Consider the following 24,397-nt stretch of genomic DNA (forward strand, 5'->3'; position numbering starts at 1 on the left):
TAGTACGTCATGATCTTACAAACCCTCAACTGGCCAGGTACATTAGATTTGTACCAGTGGAATATCATACATGGAAAACAATGAGGGTCAATGTTTACGTTACTAACCAGGGTACGTATGTTGCATCATTCTAGTATTTTAAGCAGTGCTCGGCTACCTTTATTTTTCGTGGTTTTTCCCAGTCCTTATTCTCGCAAAGCACCTACAATCGTGCAGTAGTGGATTAGATGCACATCATTATGAGTGAACCTTGAGATCTTAGTCATGTCGGTCTATGCGCATGTCATTATGCCACTTTCAAGCTAAATTTAAAATAACACACATAAAGAGACATGTGCCCTGTCCACCTGTACTCTTTTTTCTTTAGTGTTCGTTGGCTTCTGTGGACTGCAAATGACGACGCTTAAGGCTCAGCAAACAAACTGAACGTACATTAATTGTCGAATAAATGAAATTACACTACACGCGTCTTCCGGCGAGAAGAGTGATACTAACGGTGATGTTTCTATGCAGCATGTTTAGGCCATTTCACGACAATGTCTGGACGGCAATCGATGACCATCATAGAAAAAGGTTTTGAAAGTAACCATTTCTTCAGATAATGAAGATTTGGAAGTTCTATCTTTTTCAAAAGAAAAAATGAAAAGAGAACCAACTTCATTAAGATTGAGTTTCAAACTTGCTAATATTTTCCCACCAGAACCTCCTTGCATGAAATTCATTCTTAACAAACGTTCAATAACATTAACGTGAACCTACGAAAAATGCAGTCCTACTGACCATATCACTGGATACCTAGTGAAAGTAGGAAACATAACCTTTAGAGTTATTGGCGATGACCAGAGATATACTGTGACCAACGTAAAGCCATACACTGAATACAATGTCTCAATAAAGGCCATCAAGCAAGTAGGATATGGATTATGGAGCAACGTCACAACAATCAGAACTGCTATTGCAGGTTCGTATTCAATACGTATTATATTACTTGGAAAACATTTTATTTCATGTGAGTCCGTATTCGAACAAATTCCTGTTCCTTGGCAAACAGGGAATCAAAATAACCAAGATAAATGTGTGCTCAAAATGCGAATACTGGATATTCAATTTTTGAATATTCAGCAGTATGTTAGTGTAGTCAGGAATAAGTAGTTAGAGTCAAATAATAAGTAGTTATTGTCAATAATATTTATTCCTGTCCTGTTGAATAAACCAATAAAAATGCATACGCGACTCTTAGTTGCGGTTACTGTATAAATATTGATCATATACATGCAGTGTGGAAACCAATTTGCCGTTTCGCATAGGGTGAAACCGCTCCAATTTCCATATATTTATTGAATAAAACATTAGTTCTGTAATTGATGTTTTGCTTAGAACCTGAATAGACTGCTTCTCTAAATGCTACAGAAACGTCATCTGATACAATTTTGCTGAAATGGAAAGTAAGTATTTGTTATTAATTCAACCAGTGAGCTTCGTTTTGCATAGTGTATATAAAGCAGAGCTAACCAGGTCTCCCCTTCTATAGTTTGAAGGAAAGGAAGAAAAAAATTTGGTCAACGAAATATTCTGGTTGATTATTTCCTTTGAGCTTGTGCTCCATGTTACTCCTATCCAACTTTTTTTTCCTCAAGGGATACATCACACCACAAGAAAGAAAGATCAATATGATTGACGTGGGTGATGTTGCAAACTACACCCTGACGTTACTACTCAAGTATTCAAATTACGTCATCACTATAGCAGTCAGAAACACAAAGTACATTGGTCCACGAAGTACAGAGCGAAGAGTGAGAACAATGGAGGATGGTGAGATGTTAAATGCTGTAAAAACAGTAACGGAAATAATCATCTGTGTACGCCGAATCAAAATATGACAACCAATTTGAATAATTATTGATTTAGACTGGCTAGCCTTTTGTTTACGTGGAAACATATGAAAGAGTTGTCCCACGGAATAATGATTATAATGATATCCTAGATATGTTAAAAAAAAGTTTTTTTCGACACAGGTAAGTGAATCAGTAGTAATGATGAAGCATATGAAGATAAAGTTCAGAAGATTCATTCACTTTCCTGCGCCGCACCGCTGTCACACAACTACACTTTTTTCATACGTTTTTGACATCTTTTTGATAAACTCTGAGATCTTCCTTTCTCAACTGAGTAATAATTACGAAAGACAAGGTAAATTGTACAAGTGGTGCGTGACGACATCAATAGCTAAAAAGACAACTAGAAAAATTAGAAAGCTACCCTTGACAGCAAGAAATCAACCTAATACCCCATACGGTTAAGTTTCGTACTCACTTTATTGTTGTAGATTCTAAGTTTGTTTCATTTTCGAGTTCTCTTTCGGTAGATTTTAGCTAATTATTTTTAGCAAGTTTAGCCATCAGGTTTCAGGTTCGATAACCTCATGCAATTTTTTTGGAACAGGTTATTTTATTTTTATATGCAAGCATATTTCTATAGAACAGACAGTTGAATTATTTGGAATCCTTCTACCGGAAGTTCATCGTTGATCTACCATCTATATTCAAGTTTATATCTAGTCAGTAGTAGAGTCGAAGTAAACAAAGCCTCCAATGAGTGTTGCAGCTCTTATGCATCACGTTTTGTGGGGTTTTTTTCGTAAAATCGTAAAATAAATTTTTTAATTGTTACTTTGGCATGGTTGTGTTAGCTGTTTCGATTCATCAGATGGAAAGAGATAACAGAAAACCTAGCTGCCCTGCAGAATCAAAATAAACAATTCATAACTATAGTTTGTAGCACGGGCAACTGTTTCGATATAGATTAGTTTCTGGCGCTCAAATACTGCATGACTCATGACAGTTGGACAGTCTTTAACGCACAGATCAGATTTACCATGAACATGGCAATTTTTCGTACTCTAACTTTTTGTTGTTTTACTTTTGGTATTAGAGGACAGAACACTGGTAAGGAAAATGATTGTATCTTTAAATAATATTGTACTTGAATAATAATTGTATTCTTAAAAGTTATTAGAATGCACAAATTTTCATTGGATTTAAAACTAATTATCAATAAAATACAATACATTAGATTGTCGGCAGTCATTCTTCAGTGTTTAACGTGAGAATCTAGAGGGTTTTGCTTCCCGTAAAATATCTGGTACACTAACCAAAGCAAGTAGATCCTGTTTCCATAGTCTTTAGCCGTGTCTATTTCATTGTTTTACGGGGGGAAACAGAAAAGAAAAGAGAAAAAAGAAAAATGAAGTAATTGTTGCGTGGCCGGATTAAGTAAAATCACTCTATATTTATTATGTAATGTTTAATAAACGAGCAGGAGTGTTTTATCGGGTATAAAACACGAGGCGCAGCCGAGTGGTTTTAGACCCGATAAAACACGATCTGCGAGATTATTGAACGGCTTAGAAAACTTATGATGTTTGTTTTCATTGTGTACCGATTTTTTTACGAAATGAACCAAGTTTGATAGAGAAAATCCAAGTTAAAGTTTATGCAAATGAAGACGAATCTTTATCAGATTTAAAATCACCTTCATGGTCATGATTTCTATTGTGTTTTCTTCATGAATTATTAATGAGTTTTCTAACAAGTATTAGTAAGTCATATAGTAAAGTTAGAAAATGTTATATGATAGGTAAAATACAATTATGTACAATTTAATGCTTCATATGGTGATACCTTTTAGGTTGTGTAGAACAATCTCTTGTAGGGAGAAACAATCTGAGTATACCTGACAGCAGTTATGATGCCTCATCGCATTTTGACTATCGATACAAAACCCATAACGCTAAGCTATATGGTAAATATGGATGGGCACCAAGGTATAATAGTAATCCTGGTGATTACCTACAGATTGACCTCGGTACGCTACGTGTTATTACTGCTGTAGCAACACAAGGAAATGGTGGTGATCCAGATAGCGTGGAACACAAAGAAAAAAATGAGTGGGTGACAAGATACAAGATAAATTACTCGGATGACTCGTCAAACTGGATCAGATATAAAGACGAAAGCGGTAAACAGAAGGTAGTTTAAAGAGTAACTAATAGAAGCTGAAGTTAGAAAATATATGCCACTATATATGCTTATAATAATAGTCTTTTATCTTTGGACAAATTAATCATAATGCTCAGCACAGATTGGTTAAAGAGTTTTTCTCGCAACCAAAACTCTTTGGCTTCGTTTCTCCGCCTTGTCTTTGGAGAGGAACGACTAAAAACGAGGAGCTCTGGGTAATACAAGGTGTATTTAGCAACAAATAACAAAGCACACAACGGTATACTTATAAAGATGAATTTGAAAATTTTAAAGTAATTTGAAAGATCATGAAGAAAAGTAAAGAAATATTTGATTTTATATATTCGACCTCAATTCAATTCAATTTCAATTTCAATCCATTTACAATGGTTTTTTTTTTCAATTTTATATAACAGAATTACAAGAATATATAGCTTGAATGATATTTTTACGATATAATATTAATATATATATGTATGTATATATATATTAATTTTTACTATAATTAACATATAGGCGGTACGACAGCCAAAGGAGCTAAAGTTGACCTACTCCTTGTTTTCGATCTACGCTTATATGCTATTGCTAACAAGGGACTCTTTGGGTGCTGCTGGCAATTTTTATATTTATTTAAAAAAAAAAAACAAAAAAACAAAAGCAAAGCAAAAGTGTTTCCTAAGTCGTATTCTATTTATACCAATTTCACATTCTAGTCTTTTATTGGTGGTTTTTTGTTTTTCAGCTCTTCAAAGGAAACATCGACTCTAACAGTGTAGTACGTCATGATCTTACAAACCCTCAACTAGCCAGATACATTCGATTTGTACCAGTGGAATATCATAAATGGAAAACAATGAGAGTCAACGTTTACGTTACTAACAAGGGTAAGTATGTTGCATCATTCTAATATATTAATCAGTGTTTGGCTAGCTACCTTTATTTTTCGTGGTTTTTCCCAGTCCTTATTCTCGTAAAGCACCTACAATCGTGCAGTAGTGGCTTAGATGCACATCAGTATGCGTGAACCTTGAGATCTTAGTCATGTCGGTCTATGCGCATGTCATTATGCCACTTTCAAGCTAAATTTAAAATAACACACATAAAAAGACATGTGCCCTGTCCACCTGTACTCTTTTTTCTTTAGCGTTCGTTGGCTTCTGTGGACTGCAAATGACGACGTTTAAGGCTCAGCAAACAAACCGAACGTACATTAATTGTCAAATAAATCAAATTATAACAGCCTACACTCGTCTTCCGGCGAGAAGAGTGATACTAACGATGATGTTTCTATGCAGCATGTTTAGGCCATTTTACGACAATGTCTGGACGACAATCGATGACCATCATAGAAAAAGGTTTTAAAAGTAACCATTTCTTTAGATAATGAAGATTTGGAAGTTCATTTTTTTTTTTTTCGAAAGAAACAACGATAAAAGCTACAACTTTATCAAGATATAGAGTTTCGAACTTGTCATTTGTTTTCCCATCAGAACCACCTCGTATAGGATTCAATCGCTTATTCACTGTGATGATCAACATTATTACACCACAGTTCTATCCATTCAATTCACGATTCGTTACCTAACAAACGTTCAATAAGACTAACATGGACCTGTGCGTGTGACTATATACGTCAGTGAACCTGGAGAGAAGAGCGATAAAAACGATGATGTTTCTAGGCAGCATGTTTTGGCCATTTTACGACATTCTCTGGACGACAATCGACGACCATCATAAATAAAGGTTTTGAAAAAGAGCCATTTCTTCAGATAATAAAGATTTGGAAGTTCTGTCTTTTTCAAAAGAAATAATGAAAAAAGAATTTTAAGATTGAGTTATCTTGTTATTGATTCCCCCACCAGAACCACCGCTTGTGCAATTTATTCCTTACAAACGTTCAATCAATTTGACATGGACGTACGAGAAATGCAGTCCTACTTACCATATCACTGAATATCTAGTGAAAGTGGAAAACAGAACCTTTAGAGTTATTGGCGATGATCGGAGATATGCTGTGACCAACTTAAAGCCATACACTGAATACAATGTCTCAATAAAGACCATCACGCAAGTAGGATATGGAGTATGGAGCAACGTCACAACAATCAAAACCGCTATTGCAGGTGCATATTAAACACGTATATATTATATTAGTATTGTTACACAAGCGAATGTAATAAATCCGGTGCGCTCATTGGTCACAATTTATGTCTTATACTGCTATTTATTCACCTACATGTGAATATAACTCGCGCACGTGCAGCTTGCAGATATTAATGAAATTTGAAAATGCAGGGGGGAAAAATCTCTTAAGATTCCTTATTTATTAAATTCACTCAGTTGCGTTAAAATGCTAAAAAATATAATTTGCCTCAGGCTCAGTGAATATCGGGGAATATTTACCTCGCCTCTCGAGGACTCGGTAAATACTCCCCGATATTCACTTGATCCTCTTCGGCGAATAATTGTTATTTACTTTGATAACATGTTGTTTTATGTGAATCTAATATATTTTATATTTATTGAATAAAAGGTCAATTTCATCGGTTTGTTTTGATGCTTTGTATAGAACCCGAATCGATTCCTTCTTTAAATGCTACAGAAACGTCATCTGAAACAATTGTTCTCAAATGGAAGGTAAGTATTTGTTATTAATTTAACCCTTTGAGTGCCCTTTTCGTTGCATGTATATAAAGCGGAGCTAACCAACGAGTTCCGCCTAGTTTGATTTGGCAAGAGACGGGGGAAAAAAGCTTCAGAAAGGTTTCACTTTCAAGAAAAAAAATCCTGTGAATTTGTACTCTATGTTTCCTCTATATATAACTATTTTTCTTGAATATAGCTTCAAAAGTCAGAGTTTATTCACGGGCCGCTCTGGGGATACAGAATAGCCTATACACCACAGGGAGGAAAGACTAAAATGATTGAGGTGAGTGATGTTGGAAACTATACTCTGACGTCACTACTCAAGTATACAACTTACGTCATCACTATAGCAGTCAATAACACAAAGTACATTGGTCCACCAAGTAATGAGCAAAGAGTAAGAACAATGGAGGATGGTGAGATATTAAACTAAGCTGCAAAAACAGTACAAAAAGCATCTGTATACACCGAATCCAATTACGCAGACAATTCTCAAGATAACTAATGTTTTGGACTGACTAACCTCGTGTTCACGTGAAAACATATAAAAGCGTTTTCACATGTATGAGAGGCTAGTCAGTCGCTAGCCAGTGCAGAACAATAGTTATTCAAATTGGTCGCCATAGTTCGATTCGGTGTATGGCTGTGTTAATATTGGGAATGAATAATTCACTATCATCCGAGCTTCATGGTTGGTTTGCACACTTAATGATATTGTCATGCTTTTGGAAATTCCAACATTAACTCTAGGACTCCATGTCCAGCAGGACAAGATGTTTTTGGAGAAGGGGATTACTTTGAGTATTAAAGTAATGACATATTTTGAAATGTTCTTACTTTTATCTTTTATCTTTTGTCTAAAGCTCCTTCTGCTCCAGTAAATGTCACTGGTACTTTGATGCCTGCACAAGGCTCATTTGGACCACGTGTTGTTATCACGTGGGATAGACCACGTGACTTGAATGGCATCATCAGGAGGTACACCATTGTATACTACTACAACAAGAACACATCAAATGTAGAGATAGTTACTATAAACGTTACAAGTGATCTTAGATACGTCATTAATATTACCGGAAACGGAACGTTCTCATACAAGATAAGTGCGACCACAATCAAAGAAGGCCCTTACAAAAGTGGTGATAATATAACTATATCTTCACTTGGTAAGTGAATATTAAATTTTTACTGCAATCTAAAAATAAATGAATGATTTTTCCTCTGAAAAAATGGTCGAGTTATTTTTGGCGTTTTCGATTTTTTCAGTTAAATCAAGACGTAATGCAGATGAAAATTCTACCTCTCCTTTCAACCGCTCGATGATAGCCGGATTCATTGCAGGGTTTATTGTCCTAGTGCTAATTCTCATTGTTGTGATTACTTTATATAAACGGTAAATACGTATACGCAATCCAATAACGATTTTGAACATAAATGTTCGATAAAATCTAAAGTACTTTTTGTCCCATATATATAGTCGAAATCGCAATCGTAAAAATAAACACGAAGATGTAGTTATGGACCCAGTACCTGTACCACTGGCTGTCATTGACGATACACCAGTCCCAGAGAATAATGATTATGATGATCTTCTGGAGGTGTCTGCAAAAAGTTCTTTTGACGCAGGTATATAAATCTAGTTATAAATCATATGAAGCTAAGTTCAGCAGATTCATTCAATTTTTTGCGCCGCACCGCAGCCAGACAGCTACACTAGTTTTTGTTTTTGTTTTTTTTTTTCACATGTTTTTGACATTCATTTGATAAACGTCTCGATGTCTTCCTTTCTCAACTGAGTAATGTTCGGTGCTGCGATGAAGCTCTGGAGATTGAGATTGCGATCTAGTCATGGCAAGATCGATATCAGATAGACATTTAAACAATAGACACTTATTTTGGTAACGTATTGATTATTTTGACTAAAAGAAAACAACATAGAAGATCATACATATGACGAAGCTGAAAGCTCCATTCCTGATTTGATCATGATGCCTGCCCAGAGTATAATAGAATTTCTTCCGCCAGACAAAAGTAAGCTCACGGAAGAATTTAAGGTATGTCTTTGCCAACTTTATGTAAAAGTGACTCCTTCGTATCTCCTCTCATTTATTCATATATTATATATTTTAAACGTTTGAATGTAATAAAGACCATGTTTTTTCACGAAAATCGTTACCGTACGTCCAATGAGTCTTAGAAATACTTAACAAACTTATTTGACTTTTTTTGTTTTGGTTGATTAACAACTACAGAGCATACCCGTGGAGCCGAGGCATGAATGCAAGATGGCAAAGAGACCTGCAAACAAGATAAAGAATCGATACAAAAATATTGTTGCGTGTAAGTCATAAATGCCTATATCACTTCCCTTATAACAGGTATCACTCTGCTGATAAATCAGGTACATTCATGGTTAGGCAAATTTTGATTTAGAATCCTTTTTCCTTCAACATATGAATGAATTTTTGCTAAGATGCTACTACGAGATTCACATTGCATCACAATGGGGGTTCTATACTATTAGGGATAATGACAAGTGTCAATACTTTTTTGATTTATGTGTTTGTCATTTTTGAGTAGGTGGTTTGCGATATAGAAATTGTTTTCATGAATATATGTTCTAACTTCAGATGACCACTTGCTTGTTGCTTTGGAACCAGTTAATGATGATCAAGACTCGTGTTATATCAATGCATCCTTTATTCGCGTAAGTTTCCCACCGGATCATAATATGGCTATGGTATGCATAATTAGTGATTATTAGTGATAAATAGGTGTTCTATTCTAATTTTCCAATTTACGAAGTTTTGCCATTGACAACGCTTGCTTATGCTTCTTTGACTCTATATGTTCAGGGATATGACGGAGCTCCTGCAGCGTATATTGCAACACAAGGTAAAGAAAATTGACGTACAGAGGAATGCAATATACAAACTAGAGTTAAATATTGCACTTGAAAGGTTATCTTCAGATTCCATATTATGCCAAATAGTACTTTCTATACCGGAAAGTGTCAGAAGCATTCCAAAACTTGAACGCGGCCTGTCAAAGACCTCTCCTTTCCCATACGTAAATTCAAAATGTTCGATAAACTGTATTGTTTCATGTCAGAATAATAGAAAAACATTCCCTTTCCCTGTGCGTTCTAACGCCTCTCACTCCGGCAGTCGGCGCCGTTCTACCCGTTAAATATCCACAATAGAGGTCTAGAACTGTAACGTATTACAATCTTACAATATAACTTTAGGTCCATTGAACAATACATTGGATGACTTTTGGCGTATGATCTGGGATCACGAAATATCTTCAATTATTATGCTTACCAATCTTCTTGAGCTTGGAAAGGTTTGTATGTATAACACAATGTCCATTTCTAGGGCACATGGCAAGACAACATGTGGATTTTTGAAATGATTCGGGTTCTCTTTTCAGAGAAAGTGTCATCAATACTGGCCTGATAAAAATTCTGCTCGGTATTCAGACATCACTGTCACCAATCACAAGACAGAGGTTTTTGCAGACTTCACCATCCGTACTTTCAGTGTGTCGAAGGTAACCAAAATGAAGTTAGGTTAGTTTTATGTTAGTTAAAAAAATGACCTCATTTCCTTCTTTTTTCAAGGACGGCGTGCCAAAACGAAAAGTTCTTCATTTCCATTTCACCGCGTGGCCAGACAAAGGAGTACCTCTACATACAACGGCTGCCCTTGCATTCAGGCGAAAGGTGCTTGCAATGTCTTCTGACGATAACAGACCAATGGTTATCCATTGCAGGTTAGTACCAAAAGTAGAAAATGAGTATCCAAGAAAAGATTTTACACATGATGAAGCTACCGTCATACATGATTAACTCTTTCACATTTCTGCTGTCTTTACAGTCCTATACCTAACTAATATCTAGACCTCTAGGTTTCACATCCAATAATGAAATACACTATTGGATGATCGGAAATAAAGCTAATGGGTTTTCAAAATGACTTTTTCACAGAAACATGATAAGTTTAATCTCAAAGCTCGTTTGGCATAGCGTAAATGTTTGTCTGTATATGTGTTTAATTTGACAGTGCTGGTGTTGGAAGGACTGGTACCTACATAATGATTGACGCAATGCTTCGACAAGCCCAAACTGAACAGCAAACTCTGGATATTCCTGGTTATCTCCATGCAATACGAGACGACAGACCATACATGGTGCAAACCCTTGTAAGGCATCTTACTTTTTTTTTGGACACTAGAACATAATCGGGCAGATCCATAACCACAGTAAACATAGGACTAGCCCTCATAAAGATTAAACCCGTGACAAGTGACTATATTTTCGATCCGGTTTCATCATTAGGAAAATATCATTATAATCATCATCATCATCATCATCATCATCATTATTATTATTATTATTATTATTATTATCATTTTATACATGATATCCGATAACTTGGCGAGCGGTGCATGGCCAAAATATTTGGCGATGAAATAGGTATCTTATTTGAATACTGCTTTGATTCATTAGGAGCAGTACATCTTCGTGAACATGGCTGTTCATGAGGCTCTCACTTGTGGAAACACAGAAATACAGGCCCACGGCCTCCGTAGCATCATGCATCGGTTGTCAACTGTGGATATACGCCAGAAACGTACAGGTTATGCGCTGGAGTTTCAGGTATAAAATTTATCCTTTCAATCGCGCACTTGTTTACGGTCCTGACACAATCACCTAAAGATATTTTTATTCTGTTTTAGTTTCCTTCCATTTAGTCTGTGTAGCGTGTTTATTTGTTAGTATATTTCACCAGATTCTTCTTGGGGAAAAAATTATAAAATGTCATAAAAGACAATTGTATAACAAAAAGTTCATGTCATTGTAGCGTTTAGAAGCTGTTACTTCACAAAATAGTCAAGAGAATTTTGATGTTGGACTGGCAAAGGAAAACACGAAGAAAAACAGATATCCAAACATTGTCGCAAGTATGTGGAACTAACAACCAGTACAGTAATGATGCAGGGTATTTTATTTCTGGTTGACGGGAAACAACGCTCAAACTCTGCATCACCAGACTTCTGATTTAGTCAACAGATCGCGTAAAATGTTATACATTAATTATATTATATTTATATATCATATATGTTAAATGTTTCATATACATTTGAAGCAAATGGAAGCCGCGTAATCCTCAGCACAGATGAAGCCGAGAACCAGACAGACTACGTGAATGCAGCTTCAATTATCGATGTAAGTCTTAAATGAAACTATATAATACGAAAACTGTGCCGGATACGACTGCGAAAGGTAGAATCAATGTACTTAGATTAGCTTGAGTTGCTGGTCGAAATGCCGAAATTATAAACAAAAAGATGTATGAAAAGCAATTGTTGTTAAAGTTATTTTCTTTGTAGTCAATTACCTAATCAGTTGGCACATTTTCACGAATTTATCACACGACATTCTTGTTTCTTCACAGCTGGTGGATGGTGCCAAGGGAGACTACATTAATGCGTCATTTGTGCATGTAAGTTGCTCTGGGGAACTTCAAATTTCATATAAAACTCTATTAAATAAAAAAGACCATTTGGCTTGACCTGTTGTTTTCTGTCTTATAGACCTATAGAGAACATAACGCATTTATAATGACACAAGCTCCCATGGAAAACACGATAGCAGATTTCTGGAGAATGGTTATGGACTACGAGATAGGAACCATCGTCATGTTGAACAATTTGGAAGAAGAATGTGAGGTGAGACATTCATACTGATTTGAATTTCTTAATGAAGCTATATGACGACTTTACGTTTAGGAATCTTTTCTTGTCTATATTTTTGTCAATATTAATTTTATTGCAGCTCATGCATGCCTTCCGCGCAGGGGCGCCAGGACAGACGGATTGGGTTTTAAATATATGTGATTGTTTCAGTTATTCGTAGATTTCTAATTGAATTGATATATGTTTGTTTCTAAATGGATACTAAATAGTGTTCACTCATCTTTCCATCCAACGGTCTTTCTGGTTCGAATCAGCCGTGCGATATGAATATATTTACCACGTCCACCAACGGTCTTTCTGGTTTGAATCAGCTGATCGCTCTGAGTATTTACCGCTGCACTATCCGTGCCAAGCAGCGCCGGCGTCGCTTCGTTAGCGCGGATTACTCTCCTTTAAGGTGGCTCGGTATTTCCAAATGGCCGAATCGCTTATGTCGATTTTGGACTCACAACTTTTGCCCCCTCTAAGCAATTGGCATAAAACTTTACCAACATCTAAAACAATCATTTAGTTATAGTATGGTATATTCTGATTGCATTTCAGGTTGATAATTTGTAAGATGTAAGCGATTAAGCAAATGCACTGTTTTCACAAAAACTCGATTTTGCGAAAAATCTGTCCGTTTCATTTATGAAAATTTTGGGATCCTTTTAGATAAACATAACACACAATTTGGCCAAGTTTAAAGAAATTCCTTGGCGCTGAAATACCGCTACAGAAAGCTCACCTAAATTCACCATTGTGATAATCTTTTAAAGTTGTGAACTAAATAGTCTTTGACTGAACATGCTTGACATCCATAGTTTTTAAAAAGTAACGGCAATTTAACATATATATATCCAAATGTCATACCGCGATTGCCAATCAGGCTGACAGTTTCAAAGTATTTTAAAGTAACGTTATAATGTAATAAAAAGCTCAAATACCTGCTTAGGTCTGCGAAGCTGCGTTTTCTTCAATTGTAAGTCATAATTTTTTCCACATAAATTTCAAGGTACTGTGATGAATTACCATCGAATTTAGCTGCCGTTTATCGCTTTGAGTAAGAGAAATAACGTATTTGGTCGAACACTGTTCCGTGTCGAAGCTCAGTCGAAGTTCTTTGCTGATTTGGTGTTGAATACGAAATGAGCATAAGGTGTAAAATATGTCAACAATTCACACGCTTGTTAGGGGGGTTGCTTGAGACGGTCTTAATTTCATGCATAGCATCCAAAATAAAATTTCTTCTACATTGTTTCTGAGACCGTCGCGAACACCCCGTTTTCACCCGTGTGACTGAACAATTCTGTATAACCACGAAGAAATTGAAGAAAACGCAACTTCGTGGACCTAAGCAGGTATTTGAGCTTTTTATTACATTAACGTTACTTTAAAATACTTTGAAACTGTCAGCCTGATTGGCAATCGCGGTATGACATTTGGATATATATATGTTAAATTGCCGTTACTTTTTAAAAACTATGGATGTCAAGCATGTTCAGTCAAAGACTATTTAGTTCACAACTTTAAAAGATTATCACAATGGTGAATTTAGGTGAACTTTCTGTAGCGGTATTTCAGCGCCAAGGAATTTCTTTAAACTTGGCCAAATTGTGTGTTATGTTTATCTAAAAGGATCCCAAAATTTTCATAAATAAAACGGACAGATTTTTCGCAAAATCGAGCGGTTTTTGTGAAAACAGTGCATTTGCTTAATCGCTTACATCTTACAAATTATTAACCTGAAATGCAATCAGAATATACCATATTATAACTAAATGATTTTTTTAGATGTTGGTAAAGTTTTATGCCAATTGCTTAGAGGGCGCAAAAGTTATGAGTCCAAAATCGACATAAGCGATTCGGCCATTTGGAAATACCGAGCCACCTTAATAAGTTCATCAAATTTACCCTTTACTGAAGGCCCTTGTTCCACGATTACGTATCAGTTCTAACAAGCGGCTAAATTTTGTAAACAAAGATTTTTCTTTCTTATATAGTCTTTCCCTCAATACTGGCCACAACATGGAATTAAAAAGTATGGGGATGCCACTGTTAAACTGATAGAGACCAAGGACATGGAGAGTATAATTGCAAGACAGTTTGAAGTTACAAAGCAAGGGGCAAGTAACAAAGTATTTGATTTGATTTGCAAAATAGTTGAATAGCTTTCACTAAAGCCGCAACTACAATTAAGAACAGTGGTCGAACGACACATGTACCGTGCTAAAAACATTCGAGTTAACTTTGTTTAATTATTGTGGTAAATAAACTGACTGTTGGATGTACCTTTTGTGGTGGGTGGATTTTAATTTATGCTTTATTTTAATTTCATTGCCGTTTATGCCTTCTACGACGGAAAAAAATTTCACAGAAGTCTAAGCTCAAATACTTGAACTGTTTCTGCGACGACATTTGTAAAACTGCATTGATCCTTGTAACGTACATGCAATGGAAACGAAACACGGCGCAACTGCTTTCGCTACGACAAAGTATATGCGTAACATTTGACTTGTAGGATCTTCGAGAAAAAATAAATACTAGTTAAAACTTACTTTATGGTCCATCGCATTATCCTCAGTCTTGCCAATACTTGTTTTTTTTTTCCAGACTCGTCGTATTGTGTTTCATCTGCAACACTTGAATTGGAAGAACAGATGCTTCCCTGCTGATCCCCAGACAGTGTTGAATTTGATCGATGAAGTACAAAAATATCAGCAGAAGTCAGGAAACTCCCCAATAGTAGTTCAATGCAGGTACTTGTGTTATTGAAATTTGTTACTCAGCCCAAGCATAAGCACTTTACTAAATCGATGCTGATCCTCTTTTTATAGCAACGGTGTTGGTCGTAGCGGTACATTCTGTGCTATTGCTTCATGTGTTGAACGAGTCAAACAAGAACAAGTATTGGACGTCTTTCAGACCGTTAAGAGTATTCGTGTCAACAGACCTGGAGCTGTAGAAACATTGGTATGAATAAAGCCATGCTAATCACTCTAAAAATAAAAAGAAACAATTCATCAGTTTAGACATATTCCGGTGGCTAAAAAATGAAGATATGAAACACGCGCGCACGTGCTATTATTACTATATACTGACATACAGTTTGAAGCACGCGTAGTGGGGATTACCAGAATGCGAGAGAATTAAGTTTTAAGAAAAAGCACGACGCGTAGCCGCCAACTTTACTAGAGAGAAACCTTAGTTTTACTACAATATTTACGACATTCTATCAATTCCTGGTTCCAATGATTTCTAAATTCCTTTTCCAAGTGATCCTTTCCACTTCCCTAGATTATAACAATGCTTAATTACGTTTGAATTAAATGTATTCATTCATTCTTTCTTTTCCTTCATTGAATTTTTTCGTTTGATTTCTTTCTTTTTTTTTACAGACTCAGTACGTCTTCTGCTACAATATCATACAAAAATATCTGGACTCCTTCAGTAATTACGCCAATTTTGGTGACGTTAATTAATCCTGCGTGCATTAGAATAATGGTGCATTAATTAGCCAGAGGATAAAATCGCATGCGCAGTGGAATCGATTCTTGAACTGTGAAAAGGCTTATTATAATCAGTGATTCGTTCAATTATTCAAAATGAATAATTCAATAAAATTCAATAATACGAACTTTATCTATATTCAAAAAAAATTTTTTTAACTATTTGACTGATATGTTTTATTAAAAGTTGTATGTAACAAGAGAGATTTTACTTGGCCTGTGTCAAACTAGTAAGTATATAAGTTTGCCTCAGAAGGCAAATAATCGGTAACACACAATAATATAGCAAAAATGGAAGGACACATAGGAGTAGCCATACTATGTCATTTTATTTTGTTTTAATTCGACTGTTAGTGTTAGTGTTTTTTTCATATTAAAAGTATATTTTTTGTGCAAATAATGAAAGTTGTTCATGATTCGGAGGTAATCCAGGGTCTTAGGGTGCCTGTGACTAGTTTAGAGTGTTGGGTGGGGTGGGTGGCATGGTCATGGACATGGCAATGGTCATTGTCATGCACTATTAGTTGTGTGTACAGGACTCAAGAAATCATCAATAAAACATCGATCAGAGAGTGCTCTGTTATATGATGCAAACATTGTGGTTTTAATATGATAGCAGTTTTAGATTGAATCACAGTGGCAATATTATGGAATTATTAATTAGAACAGGAAAGACTGAGAATATCAGTTCAGCCTCTTATGGGACTGCCGTCTTCCCTAACTTCAAGATAATTTATAGAATATTTTGATATGCAGATTAGTCACAATGATATGCAAAGTCCCGCAATATATAGTCTCCTGAAAGCGGCTGCGTAACTATGAGACTACGCAATATACCGCTCGACTGTTGAAAACGTCTCTTAAAAAAAATTGTATCTGCAATCGTTTTTGAAGCCGTTTTTGGTTTGGTAGCCAGACATCAGTACTCAGATCATATGGACTTGGCAATCTCGTACCCAGAGCCTGCGTTTCGTCTGGCCTGAGGCGAAGAACGAGGGCTCTGGCATTATCCATTTTTTGAAACCAGGGTTTCTTGGACTTCCGGTATAACAGCGCATGTGTTCGAAGACTTGCCAAAAATTAAAAAATATTTTCCCGAATTCAAATTTTTGCTATGATCTTTACTTTGATTTTTACTTTGTTTTTTGTTGTTGTGTTTTCTTTCTTTGATTTAATATTTACTTTGATTATTTTGATAGGTTATATATCACTTTTCGAAAATTGCGCATGCGCCAAAATATGGATTATGCCAGATCCCTCGTTCTTCGCCACAGGTCAGAAGAAACGCAGGCTCTGGGTACGAGATTGATGGACTTGGCTAATACACGATCATGCGCAAAAAGGTGTCAGATATTTTGTGTTTGCGGTGAAAATGTCATTATTATTCACAAGTGCTGCCAAATAACACTCAGCAAGAGGTGATACGATCGGTTTGTTTAGTTATAGTATTATTGATTATTATTGTATCTTTTCATTAATTGCATTAATTGGCAGTATCGTTTTGACAGCTAAGAGAGATTTCAACTATCCATTATAGTAAATAGTAACAAACAAATAAAGAGAATATGATTCAATCAAATGCAACAGTTTTGTCTTTCATTTCCTTTTCAGCAATCCTCATTCGCCCATTCCCAACCACAAATAAATGTTTCCTTTTCGAAACTGTATTTTTAAAACCAACAAAACGAGAGCTATTCTAAAGAGTGGTCTAAACATTGTTAAAATTATATTTACTCAAGCGTGGTTAATACTTAGAAGTGCGACATAACCATAACGACTTACGACAGTGCAAATTGTCCTTCGCCGCTAGTTAACCCAGTTTATATGTGGGTGGAAGCAAACGCTTGTGTAACCATCCACGGTTGTCGTATATAATAATAATAATAATAATAATAATAATAGTAATAATAATAATAATAATAATAATAATAATAATAATAATAATAATAATAGAACATTAATTTGGTTTTGTTACAGCCGTGAATTAAAGCGCATAACAAAATATTCTGACCGACCTGATACGAGTAATATTAGCATAGCAACGACCAATAAGCGTTTTACTGCTGTTTCGTTTATATTGAATACTCTTGCTATTAATTTTAACCCCTTAAGAGAAATGGTCAGTTCGCATACCAGATACCGTTGATCATGGACAAGATAATACTTCTTACCCTGATATTTTATCACTTTGGCTTAATTTTAACCATTCCAAGCAAGAAAAATACAGGTACTAGAAATATATTTCAATATTATGTGATTTGAATTTTTTTACGTGGATTAGACATAAATAGTTAAGAACGTGGTCCGATTTTGTGTGATAAAGCTACAGAACAAGGTAACCAAGAGAATATGAGCTAGATTATTTTCTCTTGAGGTAACCTATCACTGCCTCATTTATAAGTATATAGCAGAGCAGAACTGGCGGAGCAAATGAACAGTACCACTTTGAATGAGTGGAAGGGTGGGATATAAGGGAAGAAAAATAACAAATAGCGAAACCGCATGCAGAGGAAAGGATGTGTGATGACTATCTGCCTTATTATCATGATATAATAATAATAATAATAATAATAATAATAACAATAATAATAACAATAATAAATATTGTTATTATGATAGCTAGTGATAAAAAAATAATAATAAAACAGGAAATAAAAAAACACGATTTTTAGTTTTAAAATGTTTTGACCAATCGCTTGCGAGAATGAATTCATTTCTAGTTAACTATCTCGTGTGATTGGTTAGAACACGATGTCAAACATTCAAGAAATTTTTTTAGGTTTTCACGGTTTTCTAACTTTGACTGTAGAAAGCCTGTATACTTTCCATCATAAGCGTTTTTTGAGCTCCTTAAATCTTACGTACTGTGGTATAGTTTTGGTATTGCACCATATAAGGTACGATGAACAAAAGATGTTTGTACCGAAGCTACACCATAATGCACCTAGAAAAGGTCTATTCAATATTGATATATATATTTCTTTAATTGCCTTTTAGGTTGTGTAGAGCAATCACTTGTAGGAAAAAACAATCTGAATATACCAGATAGCAGTTATACAGCATCATCATATCATAAAAACTCAAGCATCTCAGGCGATGTTCGATACGCACCTTACAACGCCAAGCTGAATGGTTCATATGGATGGGCAGCAAGAGATAATAATAATCCTGATGATTACCTGCAGATTGACCTCGGTACTACACGTGTTATTACTGCTCTAGCAACACAAGGAAATGGCTTCTCTGATGAATGGGTGTCAAAGTATAAAATTCATCACTCCAATAACCTTACAAAGTGGACAAGTTACGCAAAAAATAAGGTAAAGGTCGAGTTTCATTTTAAAGATTTACGGGATATATACAAAGCGGATGCATGATTGTTAGTGAGTGATTTGTGTCCGTATGATAACTGTCTGATTATGATTCTAGTGGTTTGATGGTGATTCTAATGAAGTCTGATGATGTTTCGAGTGGACGATCTGATGGCGATTCTAATGATGATTCTAATGAAGTTGGACCTTGATCAGCTAATGATGTTTTGATGCCAATTCTGATGATGTCTGATGAGAATTCAACGATGCGTAGTGATGTCATTCAAATGATGACTGATACTGAATTATAATTATAACGGTCTTATCATTTTTTCTTTATTTCGGATCTTTTTATAGATATTTGAAGGCAATACAGAACAGTAATGGAGTAAAACGTCACGATCTTAGTCAAAACCCGATAACAGCAAGGTACATCAGGTTTGTCCCAGTAACATACAATGGTCACAAGACGATGCGAGTTGACATAAGTGTGACTTATCAAGGTATATAAATTTTAGGTACACTACAAATTAATTGCAGCTGAGTGTTTTTGAATGGTATATTGTCTCATGCTTTGCAGAAGTACCAGTAGTGTCAGCAATCCCACAACAAAGGTCAATCCAACTAAGCTGGACAATCAAACAGTGCAATCTAACAGGTCCCATTACTGGGTTCGTCATTAAAAATGGAAGTAAAGATCTTCAAGTAAGCGGCAGTGATAGGCAGTACGCTTTACTGGGCCTGAAGCCATACACAGAATATGACGTAAGGTTGCTAGCAAAAACACAACGTGTAAATGGATCATGGAGCGAGACAACAAAGATTAAGACAAAGGAGGATGGTAAAATATTGTCTTGAAGTGAGATTGCCTAACCCAAAAATAAGGCATTATTTAAAAATTCTATACTTTTCTGTTTTAAGCCCCCTCTGCTCCAATGAATGTCACTGGTGCCTTAATACCTGCACAAGGCTCCTTTGGACCACGTGTTGTTATCATGTGGGATAGACCACGTGATCTGAATGGCATCATCAGGAAGTACACCATCGTATACTACTACAACAAGGAAACATTCAATAACAAGAAAGTCACCATTAATGGATCAGTTGATCTCACCTGCAGTATCGATGTTACAAAGAATGGAATACTATCATACAAGATAAGTGCGACCACAATCAAGGAAGGACCTTATGCAGCTGGGAAAGACATTGAGTATGGTAAGATACAACAGAAATAAATCACTTATGTTTGCTCTACAGCTATTATTCAATCGTGGTAAAAAGATTAGCTGTCAACAATTTTGAAATCGTCAGGTTGAATATTAACCAAACCTAGCCACTGTCTATTTGTAACGGGCAACACCTACTCATTCTTCTCCAGTCTATATTCATGCATATTGATGCTGATTAAAGTCTATACATAAGCTTAAGATAGTCATCTCGAATAAAGCTTATCAATAAACGTGTCTTCGTCATTGTCAATCAGCAGCTGTATCCAAGAAAGTCATCATCACGCAGTAGAAACCTAAACACCTAGGCAATCACGTAATAAGTTCACGCGACTTATAATTACCGATTTTTTTGGAAACGATATTTGATACCCCCTTCCCTTTTACCGCCTCCCTCAAAGATAAAATCCTGGCTACGCCGATCCTGAGTAAATAGAAAGAAAGTAAAAATACGAAAAACATATTTTATAAGGAAGTAGCCAACGCTGTTCGGGAATCAACATATAGCTATTTTAAACTACCAGACAGAGGTTACACAGCCTCATTACCAACTAGGCTACGATCAGTACGCTATGTTGTTTTCTTATAAATTTTTTATGTTTATTGGTTGCACTAGGGTGTCCAGAGCAATCTCTTGTTGGAAAGGAGAGAAATCTGAAACTATCAGACAGCAGTTACACAGCCTCATCATATTATAAAAAAACAAGCAACCCAGGCGACGTTCGTTATGCACCTTACAATGCCAAGCTGAATGGTTCATATGGATGGGCAGCAAGAGATAATAATAATCCTGATGATTACCTGCGGATTGATCTCGGTACTCCACGAGTTATTACTGCTGTAGCTACACAAGGGAATGGTGGTGTCAATGAATGGGTGAAAAAATACAGGCTGTACTTAGCAATAAATAACATAACACGACGGTATACTTATGTAAATTTAAAGGTAATTTCAAAAATCACGAAGAAAACTAAAAAAGTTTGTAAATGTTTGGCCTGGGTTTTAGAAGTGAATCAGACAAAAAGGGATTCCTGGGGTGCTGGCAATTTATATTTTTACTGCATAAAAAGCAAAGCAAAACTGTTTCCTAAATCGTACTCTATTTAAACCAGTTTCACATTGTAATCTTTTATTGATGGTTTTTGTTTTTCAGCTCTTCAAAGGAAATACCGACTCTAACAGTGTAGTACGTCATGATCTTACAAACCCTCAACTGGCCAGGTACATTCGATTTGTACCAGTGGAATATCATAAATGGAAAACAATGAGAGTCAACGTTTACGTTACTAACCAAGGTGTGTTGTTATAACGAAAGATTTACTTATTTGGCTATAAACTAAAATGACTCAAAAACTCAAAAGAAAACATACAATTAAAAAGAACGAATTGTTGCCCCTATATATTATTGTTTACACCGCTCGGCTACGTCGTTTTCGAAGCTCTTCCAAACATTGGTGGGGCAAAATTTCTGAAAATTAAATATTCCAATGTCCTCAAATTCCCAATTCTTCCTTCCTTTCATTCCACAGCACCTAGGCAAACATTTTCAGATATTCTCTTTGTGGAATTATGATTTTTCGGTCGTCCACCTATTACATCACAACTTTCGAAATCTACCTTCTTTGCAAAAATTTCTCAAATTTCGCGAAAAGCTTTACATGACAATGCGCATCATTATCACATGATGGCAATACATCTAGCAGGAATAACAAGACCTATGGAACTGGATTCCTAAACTTCGACTACGAAACGCCATTTTGAATTTCATTGTTATCGGCGCGCAGTGCATTATATTTGACTAAGATTCTTTAAATGTTCCTAATAAAAACAAATTATATTATATCTTATGCCGGAAATAATTAAGCACAATTTTTTCAACCAGAACCACCTCGCATGGGATTCGTTCCTAACAAACGTTCAATAACATTAACGTGGACCTATAAAAAATGCAGTCCTACTGACCATATCACTGGATACCTAGTGAAAGTGGGAAACAGAACCCATAAAGTTATTGGCGATGACCTCAGTTATAATGTGACCGACTTAAAGCCATACACTGAATACAATGTCTCAATAAAGGCCATCAAGCAAGTAGGGTATGGAGTATGGAGCAACGTCACAACAATCAGAACTGCTATTGCAGGTGCGAAATATAATTTGATTTACCATGCCCAGTTCAAACAGGTTTACATAGTTCTTTTCAATTGATAATTGGAATGCATTAGAAAGCAAAATATTTGTTATTGTGAAAGAAATTTGAATTTAAGGATAGTTTAAAATGGTCGCTACTAATTGAATAATACTTCATTTAGAACCAGATGCTATTCCTTTCTTGAATACCACTGAAGCAACTTCATCTCTTACAGTTTTATTTAAATGGAAGGTAAATAATTTAGTTGTGCGTTCCTTTTTTTCTTTTTAATTTTAATTAATAGTTACCATATTTATGTTTAGCATATTTACCATATTTATTGCATGTAATAAATGTTTTAGTTATTTCCTAAAATCTATTGAAGCTTGAGAGGCAAGAATTGGTTAACGGACCGATAAAGGGATACAGGATAACTTATGCACCACGAGGAGGAAAGACCAATATAATTGACGTAGGGGATGTCACAAACTTTACCCTGACGTCACTACTCAAGTATACAACTTACGTCATCACTATAGCAGTCAGAAACACAAAGTACATTGGTTTACCAAGTACAGAACGAAGAGTGAGAACAATGGAGGACGGTGAGATTACTCGAAATTTTAACTTCTTTCTTTCTTTCTTTCTTTCTTTCTTTCTAGTCATTTTCATTTTCATTTTTCTTTCTTTCTTTTTTTTTTCAATTCACAATCTTTGGGATATAGCCTATTCTTGAAGCATGTCTTATTTTTGAATATCTCCCTTTTTAATTTAAACAGCCCCCTCAGCTCCAGTAAATGTCATGGCCACTTTGATACCTTCAAAAGATTCAACTACATCACGTGTCTTAATCACATGGAATAGACCACGTGACCCGAATGGCATAATCAGGAAGTACACCATTGTATACTACTACAACAAGGATACTTCAAACAAAACCATCGTGAACGTCAACGGTGCAAATGATCTCTGTATCATTAATACAGCAAGGAGGGGCATGCTGTCATACAATGTTAGTGCGACTACAATCAAGGAAGGACCTCATGCAGTAGGAGAAATCCTACTCGAATATCGGCGTAAGATATTTATATTTTCAATGTGTTTAGAGCTGCAGCTGCTTGTGTGTTTGTTTGTTTGTTTGTCTTTTTCATTCCCAAGCTAGTAGCTCAATAGGACTCTTGCATTATGGTGTCATTTTACCACTACCAGAATTCGGCCTTGAATACTTTCCTTTGTTCAATTAATTAGCAGCGATTGTCTTACCATTCTCACGAGGAAATACAAATTTGAACAAATAAAGAAAATTTGCAAATCCTTTTGGTTGTGATAGTAAAATGACACCATCATGCAAACGGCCTGATTGTAGCACTGTAAGTGAATGTACATGTGGTTTTTAAACCCCAATATTTACGATATACATTGTTTTTACTCACTGGGTTTGCAGTCGTATACGAAGTGAAGTAGATCTATTCTATTTTGTAAATCAGACTATAAAGTCTGTCATTGAGCATATCAAAAAGAATTATAGCCCCAATACGAGACAAAATCACTATCAAAAAGTCATTTAGTTATCCCAAGAATAACAAATATAATCTATACTACGTAATATTATGACAAGTATATACTATGAAAGGTATAAGTATATACTGTGAAAGGTGTGACAAGTATACTATTCACAGCATATACTTGTCATACATTTTATCATAGTATATACTTGTCATACATTTTATTCTATAGATACCTGACCATACTTGCCATACATTTCATAGTATATACTTGTCATACATTTCATAGCATATGACATGGCAGAAAAACG

At 35.5% G+C, this 24,397-nt stretch overlaps 2 protein-coding genes and 1 long non-coding RNA gene across 9 annotated transcripts in view; 2 read left to right on the plus strand and 1 right to left on the minus strand.

Moving 5' to 3' along the window:
• LOC148906958 (receptor-type tyrosine-protein phosphatase epsilon-like) lies at positions 1-16,496 on the plus strand. Of its 6 annotated transcripts, none has more exons than XM_089036212.1 (28): positions 1-961; positions 1,378-1,445; positions 1,638-2,945; positions 3,688-4,028; positions 4,762-4,903; positions 5,882-6,142; positions 6,589-6,656; positions 6,862-7,081; positions 7,529-7,831; positions 7,932-8,058; positions 8,143-8,291; positions 8,592-8,719; positions 8,918-9,005; positions 9,296-9,372; positions 9,521-9,560; positions 9,913-10,010; positions 10,098-10,217; positions 10,288-10,439; positions 10,730-10,868; positions 11,176-11,325; positions 11,531-11,630; positions 11,816-11,895; positions 12,125-12,172; positions 12,264-12,398; positions 14,408-14,530; positions 15,018-15,163; positions 15,242-15,377; positions 15,803-16,496. In XM_089036212.1, the coding sequence occupies exons 3-28, from the start codon at positions 2,828-2,830 to the stop codon at positions 15,884-15,886; spliced, it is 3,573 nt and encodes a 1,190-aa protein (XP_088892338.1). In that variant the 5' UTR covers positions 1-961; positions 1,378-1,445; positions 1,638-2,827; the 3' UTR covers positions 15,887-16,496. The 6 variants fall into 6 exon arrangements, with proteins under 6 accessions (XP_088892338.1, XP_088892340.1, XP_088892341.1 ...); XM_089036214.1 differs by having other exon boundaries at positions 5,981-6,142; XM_089036215.1 differs by having other exon boundaries at positions 1,638-1,812; positions 3,855-4,028.
• The window catches only part of LOC148906959 (uncharacterized), a 13,017-nt gene continuing 3,936 nt past the window's right edge, over positions 15,317-24,397 (minus strand). The window contains exon 3 of the long non-coding RNA XR_016121050.1: positions 15,317-15,403. This is a non-coding gene — a long non-coding RNA (uncharacterized LOC148906959). The remainder of the gene's footprint in view (positions 15,404-24,397) is intronic.
• LOC148906960 (protein sidekick-1-like) lies at positions 17,982-24,097 on the plus strand. Of its 2 annotated transcripts, XM_089036227.1 has the most exons (11): positions 17,982-18,140; positions 18,911-19,233; positions 19,582-19,727; positions 19,805-20,065; positions 20,146-20,439; positions 21,067-21,395; positions 21,604-21,745; positions 22,333-22,593; positions 22,763-22,833; positions 22,967-23,186; positions 23,361-24,097. In XM_089036227.1, exons 2-11 carry the CDS (start codon positions 19,148-19,150, stop codon positions 23,741-23,743), a joined length of 2,193 nt encoding a protein of 730 aa, XP_088892353.1. In that variant the 5' UTR covers positions 17,982-18,140; positions 18,911-19,147; the 3' UTR covers positions 23,744-24,097. The 2 variants fall into 2 exon arrangements, with proteins under 2 accessions (XP_088892353.1, XP_088892354.1); XM_089036228.1 differs by lacking the exon at positions 23,361-24,097 and having other exon boundaries at positions 22,944-23,101.

Source organism: Actinia tenebrosa, unplaced genomic scaffold (genome assembly GCF_029948245.1).
Source record: "Actinia tenebrosa isolate PJP-AT-01 unplaced genomic scaffold, QUT_ActTen_1.0 PGA_scaffold4__44_contigs__length_22323623, whole genome shotgun sequence".
NCBI lineage: Eukaryota > Metazoa > Cnidaria > Anthozoa > Actiniaria > Actiniidae > Actinia > Actinia tenebrosa.

Coding starts and splice junctions, on each gene's coding strand:
- LOC148906958 (XM_089036212.1), top strand. CDS start 2,828: ATGACTCATGACAGTTGGACAGTCTTTAACGCACAGATCAGATTTACC. Junction 10,011..10,097: donor ATCTTCTTGAGCTTGGAAAG/GTTTGTATGTAT, acceptor TTCTCTTTTCAG/AGAAAGTGTCATCAATACTG. Junction 15,164..15,241: donor CCAATAGTAGTTCAATGCAG/GTACTTGTGTTA, acceptor CTCTTTTTATAG/CAACGGTGTTGGTCGTAGCG.
- LOC148906960 (XM_089036227.1), top strand. CDS start 19,148: ATGGCTTCTCTGATGAATGGGTGTCAAAGTATAAAATTCATCACTCCA. Junction 20,440..21,066: donor TGGGAAAGACATTGAGTATG/GTAAGATACAAC, acceptor TGGTTGCACTAG/GGTGTCCAGAGCAATCTCTT. Junction 21,746..22,332: donor CGTTTACGTTACTAACCAAG/GTGTGTTGTTAT, acceptor TTTTTCAACCAG/AACCACCTCGCATGGGATTC.